General features: G+C 55.6%; 1 protein-coding gene across 1 annotated transcript; it reads left to right on the forward strand.

The window, feature by feature from the left end:
• The first annotated feature begins 2,433 nt into the window (after window positions 1-2,433).
• On the forward strand, window positions 2,434-5,134 carry QPRT (quinolinate phosphoribosyltransferase). Its single transcript, XM_041469834.1, has 2 exons — window positions 2,434-2,622; window positions 3,618-5,134. The coding sequence occupies exons 1-2, from the start codon at window positions 2,491-2,493 to the stop codon at window positions 3,801-3,803; spliced, it is 318 nt and encodes a 105-aa protein (XP_041325768.1). The 5' UTR covers window positions 2,434-2,490; the 3' UTR covers window positions 3,804-5,134.
• The last annotated feature ends 4,764 nt before the right edge of the window (window positions 5,135-9,898 follow it).

The raw sequence follows: 9,898 nt of genomic DNA on the forward strand, positions 1-9,898 counted from the left end.
GGGGGGGGGGGGGTGGGGGCCCCCGGGGCAGCCAATCACAGCCCGGGGTCGGGCGTTGGGGAGAGGCGGGCCACGCCCCCCCAGGTAAGAACCCCCCCGACCCCCAATTCGGGTCCAGTCGCCTCCGACTCCCGACAGGTCAGTGGGGCGCCCCTCCCCCGCCTGGGAGTCCCGGGAAGGGGAGGGGGAGGGGCGGGTGATGTGGCCATCCCGGACCGGACTTTGGACCCCCTGAGCTGGGGGGAGAGGGGGGAGAGGGACCCACACTTGTGGGATGGGACCCACATTTGGAGTGCCCATGGGGGGGCGGGACCCACTTCTGATCTCCTTCCTGGACTCCCAAATCCACCCCGGGACCCCAATAAACCCCAAAATCCCCCCTGCACCCAAAAATCTTCTCCAAAATCCTCTTAGGACCCCAATATCCCCTCCAGGATCCTCCTAGGACCCCCAACCTCTCCCCAGGACCCGTCCAAAATCCCCTTCCCAGGACCCAATAACCTCCCAAACGACGCAATCAACCCCTCCCCAAGACCCCGATGTCTCCTCACGGATCCTCCTGAGACCCTCAAAAGCCCTGAAGACCCCACAAAAATCCTGCTAAGGAGCCACCAGGCCCCCTCCCAAAATTCCCCCAAAGATCCCGATATCCCCCAAGCCCCCTCAAGACCCACCCAAATTTCCTCTTCAGCACCTCAACAACACCCAGATCATCTCTAGACCCAAATATCTCCCTTAAAATTCTCCCTGGACCTCAATATCCCCTCAAGGACCCTCCTGGGACCCTCAAACCCCCCTGCATCCCCTCAAAATTCCCCCAAGGACCCCCGTATCCCCCATGCTCCACAAAGACCAACCCAGATTTCCTCTTCAGCACCTCAACAACACCCAGATCATCTCTAGACCCAAATATCTCCCTTAAAATTCTCCCTGGACCTCAATATCCCCTCAAGGACCCTCCTGGGACCCTCAAACCCCCCTGCATCCCCTCAAAATTCCCCCAAGGACCCCCGTATCCCCCATGCTCCACAAAGACCAACCCAGATTTCCTCTTCAGCACCTCAACAACACCCAGATCATCTCTAGACCCAAATATCTCCCTTAAAATTCTCCCTGGACCTCAATATCCCCTCAAGGACCCTCCTGGGACCCTCAAACCCCCCTGCATCCCCTCAAAATTCCCCCAAGGACCCCCGTATCCCCCATGCTCCACAAAGACCAACCCAGATTTCCTCTTCAGCACCTCAACAACACCCAGATCATCTCTAGACCCAAATATCTCCCTTAAAATTCTCCCTGGACCTCAATATCCCCTCAAGGACCCTCCTGGGACCCTCAAACCCCCCTGCATCCCCTCAAAATTCCCCCAAGGACCCCCGTATCCCCCATGCTCCACAAAGACCAACCCAGATTTCCTCTTCAGCACCTCAACAACACCCAGATCATCTCTAGACCCAAATATCTCCCTTAAAATTCTCCCTGGACCTCAATATCCCCTCAAGGACCCTCCTGGGACCCTCAAACCCCCCTGCATCCCCTCAAAATTCCCCCAAGGACCCCCGTATCCCCCATGCTCCACAAAGACCAACCCAGATTTCCTCTTCAGCACCTCAACAACACCCAGATCATCTCTAGACCCAAATATCTCCCTTAAAATTCTCCCTGGACCTCAATATCCCCTCAAGGACCCTCCTGGGACCCTCAAACCCCCCTGCATCCCCTCAAAATTCCCCCAAGGACCCCCGTATCCCCCATGCTCCACAAAGACCAACCCAGATTTCCTCTTCAGCACCTCAACAACACCCAGATCATCTCTAGACCCAAATATCTCCCTTAAAATTCTCTCCAGAATTTGGCGGCAGGACCCCTGGATTGTGGGGTGATAGGCGGGGAAACCCGGAGATTGGGGGCTCAGGACCTCAGTTTGGGGGGGAGATTGGTGGGGGTAGGCATGACAACCCCAATTTTGGAGGTGTGGGATGGGGGGAACATGAGGTTTGGAGGAAATGGGAGGTTTAGGTGAAGGGGGCTCAATTTTGTGAGGAGTGATGGTTTGGGGTACCCCAAATTTCAAGGGTGGTGGGGAAGCACCAGTACTTGAAGGGGGTACCAATTTTGGGACAAACTCCTGGATTGGGGTATTCTGGGCACGGGCTGATGCGGGAGGACCCCTGGATTGTGGCAGGGGGTGGGTCCCAGTTTGGGAGGGAAGTTGGAGGTAACCCCTGAACTGTGGGGGATCATGTGTTGGGTAGCTCTAAATTTGGGTGTTTGTAGGTGAGCCACCCCAATTTTGGGATCAGGGGACACCCTTGAATTGGGGGGCTCTGGGTAGAGGACCCCATTTTGTGGGGATCAGTGTGGGAGGGTGATGTGGGGACCCCAATTTTGAGTCAAACCCTGGGGGGATCCCCCGTTTTGCCCCACCCCATATTGGTCTGAGGGATTGGGCGTCGATCTGGGGTTCCCCCTGACCCTCCTCTTCCCCAGATGATTTTGGGGGTGCGCCGGGCCGGGGGCTTCACCCGCCGGTTGGAGGTTGAGTGCTCGAGTGCGGAGGAGGCACTGGCGGCTGCGGGGGCTGGGGCTGACATCATCATGCTGGACAACCTGGCCCCACAGGTGAGCCACAAAATCAGAGGGGGCCCAATAATCGTGGGACCCCAGAAAAGGGGGGTTGGACTTTCAAAATTGGAATAAACCCCAAAAATGGGGCACAGATCTCCCAAAAAGTGGGGTGGTAGTGCCATAGATTTGACCTCTGCCCCCACCAGGTGAGTTCCAAAAATCTGGCAGGGACCCCCAAGAATGGGAGGATGACTCCCAGGTGTGAAGCTGGACCCCAAAAATGGGGGTCTGGACCCTTTAAAATGGGAGGCAGACCAGTGAAATGGGTTGAAGGCCTCAAAAAGTGGGGGGTAACCACATAGATCCAGATTCTGCTCTCCCCAGATGAGCCCCCAAAATCAAGGGGAGCGGCAAAAATGGGGGACACCCAGGGATGAAGTTGCACCAGTAAAATGGGAATCTGCTGTAAATGTGGGGCAACCCCAAAGATACAAGGGACGATACTAATTTTGGGGGGTCAGAGAGTTGGGTAATCCCAGTTTGGGGGGTTTCTGGGTAGAGACACCCTTGACTTGGGGAGTTTAGGTGGGGGGACCACAATTTGGGGCTCAGTGGGTGGGCAAATGCCTGGATTGGAGGGGTTGGGTAGGGGGCCACAATTTTGGGGGTTTCTGTGTGGAGGGACCCCAATTTGGGTGGTCAGTGGGTTGGAAAGCCCAAATTTAGGGTTGTTCTGGAGGTCACTGGTGGGTGGGGCCCCCAGTTGGGCAGTAAACCGCAATTTTTATTGGGTTTCTGGTTAAGGGGGATAACCCTTGATTTGGAGGATTTGGGGTTGAACACCCCCATTTTGGAGCTCCGTGGGTGGAGTAATCCCTGAATTGGTGGTTTCTTGTGGGGGGGAACTCAAACTGGACATATTTGGGTAGTGAGACCCCCATTCTGGGCGAGAATTCTGCACAACCCAGATGCATTGTACATCCTTATGTCCAGTGTGCCCCCAAATTTTGGGGAGGGCATGCTCCCTGCTCACGGGGTGTCTCCCCCAGGAGCTGCACGCGGCGGCGGCGCAGGTCAAGGCTGCACACCCCAGGGTGATGGTGGAGGCCAGCGGGGGCATCGTTTTGGAGACCCTCCCCCAGTTCTTGGGGCCCCACATCGACGTGGTGTCCATGGGGTGTCTGACCCACAGTGCCCCCGCCCTGGACTTTGCACTGCGCGTGCTGGAACCCTAAAATCCATCCCAGGACCCTGAAAACCCACCCTGGAACCCCCAAAATCCAACCTGGGACCTACAAAAACCTACTCCAGGACCCCAAAACCCAGCCTGAGATGCCCAAATCAATCCCAGGGAGAGTGAAACTCACTGTGAAACTCCAAAATCCACCCTGGGAATCCTCAAACCCCAAAGGTCCCCCTGCTGAGGGGACTGTAAAATCTGGCACTGAGTCCTCCCATCTGCCAGGAGCCCCAATGCCTGAGGCCTCCCCACATTCTGGGGCTCCAAAATCCATCTTGGGACCCACAAAATCTATTTTGGACCCCAAAATCTATCTTGGAACCCCCTAAATCAACTCTGGGACCCCAAAAACCCACCGTGGGCCCCTCTGAAACCTACCCTGGGACCCCCAAATCTCCCCTGAGACCCCACAAAGCCCACCCTGGGGATCCCAAATCTCCATCCTGGGGTCCTCCCGCTCACCTCCCCCCTCTAAGGTGGACCCAAAATTCCATCCTGAGGTGTCCCCTTCCCCCTTTTCTCTTTGTACCCCTAAATAAACCCCTATCTCACTCCCCCATGTCCCTCCAGTTTTTTCAGGGTGCCACCCTCAAAACCCTCAAGTTTTGCACTCGATGCAAAACCAGCCACTTTATAACCAGCAAAAGCAGGACCACTGACCTGTTGACCCCCTACTCCAAACCAGTGTCAGTTCTGCTGGTCAGTCTGCGATGGGCCTTTTGCAAGGAACTCCCATCTCCTCCCTGAGTTAACTGGAATGAAAAATAAAAATCCTTTGCCTTGCTGTGGGAATTTGCACCTGGGGAATGAGCCCATAGTTGGGACAAGAGTTTAAAGGGCTCAGACCCAGTTTAGGGGTCCCAGATCTCATTTCAAGGGTCCCACACCCAGCTGGAGAATCCCAAACCCCACTTTGAGGGGCCCAAACTCCAGGTGTGGGGGGGTCCAGACCTATTTTGGAGAGCTGAGACCCCAGATCCTGCTGGAGGGCTGCAGACCCCCATATTTGGGTCCAGTCCAGACTCCCTTCCAGTCCTGTGTCCAAGCCATTTATGGAGATGTTGGGGAGCACAGGGCTGAGGATGGAGCCCTGCAGAACACCACTAGTGACCAGTGCCAGCCTGATGCCACCCCAGTCACTGTCACCTTTGTGCCCAGCCCTTGTGCCCATTGTCACCCATCACATGGCATGTTTATCCAGCTGGGGCTGGACAGTTTGTCCTGAAGGATCCTGGCAGAGACAGTCTGGAAATCTTTGCTGGAATCCCAGTCTTTTGGGATTCTTTACTGGCTTTCCTTGATGAACCAGATGGGTCACCTTGTCTTAAAAGGAAATTGACAAGCTATTATTTAAACTCAAAACTAACTTTATTTACAAATAAAGTATTTACAAATATAGTTGGTTTGCCAACCCTAATCCTTAGAACAAAGTGATGTCCGGGCTCAACGATGCCTGTGTGACCCTTCAGACACAAAGTGATGACCAAGCCTGGATCCAGCCACAGCCAGAGCCTCCTCTGAGAAAGACTTTAGGAAGTCAGGAGTCCAGTGGGAGGGTGCCCCTGATCAGTCTTGCCTGAATGTCCCACTCTGGACACAACAGGCCCCCAGCTCAGCGGTGCCAGCGCCACAGAGCGCATCGGGACTCTGCTGGTGGTGATTGCTGCTCCCTCAGCCTCCTCAGGATCAAGCTGGTCTGAGCTGCCAGGCAACAGATGAATTCACACCCATCTTTCTCCAAGGCCTGAAGTTCTGTGACCAAAAGAGAGCCGAGCTGAGTTCCTGTGTTTGCAGAGACCCCCCACTCTCCCAGCCCTCGCTCCCCGCTCACCTCTGACAATCAGAGCAGGCACCTCCTGGCTTTGGTCCTTGACGTGCCGCATGATGGTTCCTGGGCACAGAGCTCTGTCAGTCCCTGCTGTTCCCCAGCATGCTCCCAGTAGCCAGGAACCACCAGTAGCCTGGATGTGGCACTGGGCAAGGGCTGGGGGACACAGGAGCTGCCCAAAGTGGGACCCTGGGCTGGGGCTTACCAATGAACCTGATAGTCCAGTCTCGCACGCATTCCTGAGGGTCCTTCAGGTATTGCAGGCTCTGAAGAAGGTACTGCTCAGCCCTGCTGCTGTCCTTTTTCATCTGGAGAGACCATAAAGGTGTGAGCATTGTCACATACCCTCCAGGTGGCTGGAGCAGCCCCTCCTGCCAGCACCTCCATTACCAAGAGCCCTGTTCCCTTCCCACTGGGTGCAGGAAAGGGGAGATGGGCCTGGAGAAGAGCCCTTGGGGCCCTGTTCTTGAGCCAGGAGCAAGGATGCAGCTCCAGGCTGTGGGGTCTCTTCCCTAGGCCCAGCTGCAGAGCCCATGGCCTGGCACAGTCCCTGGGGTGCATCCTCACCAAGCAGTCAGCCATCTTCCAGGTCTGCCGTGCCTTCACCACATGCTTCATCTCCTTCCACTTGAGGAGCTCTGCGATGGCAAGGAGGGCATTCCTGGAGGCCTGTGGAACAGCAGAAGCTGGGACATGGCTCCAGGGCCTGGGAAAGGTGACTCCCTGCCTTTAGGGAGCTGGGACATGCCCCTGCCAAAGCATCTGGGAATGGCCCCTAGGTGCAGGGATAGAGGCTCAAATCCCTGCTCTCCAACACCTTTGGGGACCACATACCACACATACCACACCTTGGTGGTCCTGGGCTGGGGCTGAGCTCTGCTGGAGGAGGCAGGGCAGGGGTTGGGAATGGCTGTGCCAGCTTGTCCAGCTCTGCTGCACTGATTCTGCAGGGACCCTTCCCAGGGTCTGTGCTGGGGGAGTGCTGCCCAGTGCCCCGGAGCCCCAGGGAGTGTCAGCCACCCTTCTCTGTGACCCTCTTCCCAGGGTCTGTGGGGGGGGGGGTCTGCCCAGTGCCCTGAGGTCCCAGGGAGTGTCAGCCACCCCTCTCTGTGTCACTGCTCAGCCTTGACATCAGTACCTGGCCCACTTTGGGGGCCTCGTCGTTCATGCGAAGGATGAGCGGGGCCAGGACAGTGTGCACGTAGTTCTTCATCCACTTCTTCTCCTTCCCCACCACTGTCCTCACCAGGTCTCTGAAGCAGCTTATGCAGCTCTCCCGCACCCAGCTTTCCTCCTGGAAGGAACAAGGAGAGGTGAGCTTGGGAAACAGCAGCTCCCACCCATAATGAGGGGTGTAGTAAGAGCCCGAATGAGAGATGTGGGACTTGCCGGGAGAGCCCAGGGGAGCAGAGCCTGCCCCGAGCGCTGCTGTCACAGCCCAGTGCCCCTCTCAGGGCTCGGGCTCACACTGGCCTCACCTCATCCAAGTGGTGCCGGAGTACCTTCGCCACATCCGCAGCAATGGCACTGGCCTCGGTCCTCTTCAAGCACTTCATCATGTTCTGGAGGACCATCAGGGCCTTCATGGCCAGAGACATGCAGTTTTGCCGCAACAGGTTCATCAGGTCTGGCAGCAGGGCCTTCATTTTTCTGGCCTGCAGGAAAGACAGTTTCCATTCTGTGAGCAGGCCCTGCCAGTCAGGGAGGGTGTTTGCAGCAGTGACCCCTTGTCCTGACTCCCAGCCCAGGGTTCAAAGCCTGGCTTCCCCGTGTGTGCCCCCGACACCACCCTGCTCACCTTGTCACGTCTCTGGGACAGTGTGATGAGGGCCCTGAGCAGCAGGGAGATCACCTCTCTGTCTCTGCTGTTGCTTGAATACAGCAGAAACCTGCAGGTTTTGTACAATGGAGCGAATTCCTCCTCTTGCACATCTTCAGAGGCCAGCAGCTGAAAGAAAGCCTGCACTGAGCAACTTTGCCCCTGGCAAAGCCAGAAGGGCTCCTCTGGCACAGCTTCTGCTTCCCCCCAAGCTGAGGACAAGGGCACCACAGCTTTTCCTGCTCACTCACAGCCATGTAAGTGAGGCAATCGTTTTCATCAGAGTGCTGGAAAATGCCATTCTTCAGGTCCTGGAGTTGGACATGAAGCTCCTTCAAGACCTTCTCTACCACCTGGGGCACGGAGAACATCACCTCCCACAAACTGAGGGCATTCCTGCAAGGCAGAGCACTGTCAGCAGGGCCTGGGCCAGTGCTGCAGGACGTGGGGTGCCTGGGGATCCTGCCCAGGCAGGCAGGAGATGCCTGAGGAGCAGCGTGCTGGCTCGGGGCTGGCTCTGGCAGGCCCAGCCAGCTTTGGCTGTTGCAGGTCTGAATGACCCCCACCAAGGCTGGAAAGCGTGGTGGGATGGAGGGCCTGGCTCCTTAGTGGGGCCCTGCAGTGTTCTTGGGTTTGCCAGCCAGAGGGTCTCAGGGTCCCTCTCCCCACAGGGGCTTTTGGGACCAGTACCTATCTCCTCGTGGAGCGATCTGCAGCAGTGTTGTGACCACCTGCCCAGGACTCCTGTCAGCCACCAAGAGAAGCAGGGAGTGGAGGCTGTGCTGGACTTGGCTGTCCATGACCAACCCACTGTGGTAGATGTGGCTCACGACGTTTGGCACCTGGAGGGACACAGGTGAGGATGGTGCTGCCGCTGGAGCCAAGCTGCCTTTCCCATCCCTCTCTGCTGCCTCAGGGCGGCTTCAGGTGCCCAAGACATCTGGATTTGGGAGGGATGGAGGGAGGCAGAAAGCCAATACGGCAGGGCAATCCAGACACAGGCCACTTACATCTGTCAGCCAGCAGTCAGGGTCGCTCCCAATCACCTCCAGCATGCTGAGAGCCACCTGATGATTGTAGGTAGATGAGTACTGGAACGTCGTAATGGTGGAGAGGATGATGCATGTCCGCTCAGAAGGTCCCAGGTATTTTCCAACAGCCTGTGGCAGGAAGGAAAGGAACCCTGCTGATTCTGGGCCCCTTTGCTTACACAAATGCTGTGGACAAGAGTCCCAGCAAGGGGAGCTCTCGGTACCTCGATGAAGTCCTTGGCACTGGGAGAATGAAGCGAGGAGGTGGTCCCAGCTTCCCAGTGTGCTTGGAGCTGTGCATTTTCCTCTGGCAGTGTCACACCTGAGGAGTGGGGAAACTTGGACACATCAGTGAGACACAGCTGCTGTGCCAGCAAGCCAACCACATCCTTGCTGGAGTTCTGGATCCAAGAATTTTAGACTTTCTGTGCTAACAGACTCTGACCCCCAGGAGAGCACTACATCTGACCTGAGGCCATGAAAAAGACTTCCAAAATTAATTGATAGCACTGGGATTATGGGTGTGTTGTTAATTAGAAGTGTGTAATATCACAGACTAGAAAACTTAAGAGTTTTAGAATATAGAAATATCTATAGGGCAAGATAGAAGTTTTAGGGCGGAGACAGGTTGTTCTTCTTTACCTTCTTCCTTCTCCTTCATAAGTTTGAGTAGGATTTTGTAAGTGGACAGAAAAGTCCGCATTGTGGACTTCGAGTGATTCATTACTAGCTTAAAAGTGAAAATAATTTAGGTGTCATTTCTTAATTAGATTGTTTAGCCTTAAAAGACCTTGTAACAAGAGATAGCCATTTTTTGCCTTGTCAATGAAAGAATACAGAAGTCACTGCCTTTGAGACTGTAACATTGATAAGTTAAACACAAGTCTTAAATGAGTCTAAACATGAACAATCATCTCAAGTACCTTCAATCTTGATCTCAACAGAAGAAAAAAAAAAACCTGAAAACCAGCACATCCTGACAGAGTTGGGGAACTAGGAATGGCTGGGGAGGAGTTGGTTGTAGCAGGAGGTGGGGCTGGAGTGTGGCAGGGAAGGACACAAGCTCTCCAGGGGACATGGGGAATGGGCGGAATGGGGCTGAGTCCTGTGTGGATGAGCAGCTTAGCTGCACAGGACCATCAGGAACCTGGGACAGAGAATGTGGGGAAGGAATAGAGATGACAGCAGTGCTGGGGACATGGTGGCACCTGCACCAGGCACTTCCCAGGTAGTTTTACGGTCCCTTCTCCAGCAGATCTATCAGGGGGTGTCACTGTGCAGGGGGATGCAGCCCACCACAGCTTCTCTTACGTTTCTGCTGACAGATGAAATTGAGGAGGGCGTAGAGAGCATCCAGAGCCACACGGTTGGTCTTTTCTTCCTCAAATGACATGAGGATGAGACGTCCAAAC

Source organism: Pyrgilauda ruficollis, unplaced genomic scaffold (assembly GCF_017590135.1).
Source record: "Pyrgilauda ruficollis isolate IOZ18807 unplaced genomic scaffold, ASM1759013v1 scaffold1047, whole genome shotgun sequence".
NCBI lineage: Eukaryota > Metazoa > Chordata > Aves > Passeriformes > Passeridae > Pyrgilauda > Pyrgilauda ruficollis.

Bases quoted from the DNA above. Each gene is read 5' to 3' on its own strand.
- QPRT (XM_041469834.1), top strand. From the start codon at position 2,491: ATGATTTTGGGGGTGCGCCGGGCCGGGGGCTTCACCCGCCGGTTGGAG. The intron at 2,623-3,617 runs GTGAGCCACAAA...TGTCTCCCCCAG, and splicing joins TGGACAACCTGGCCCCACAG to GAGCTGCACGCGGCGGCGGC.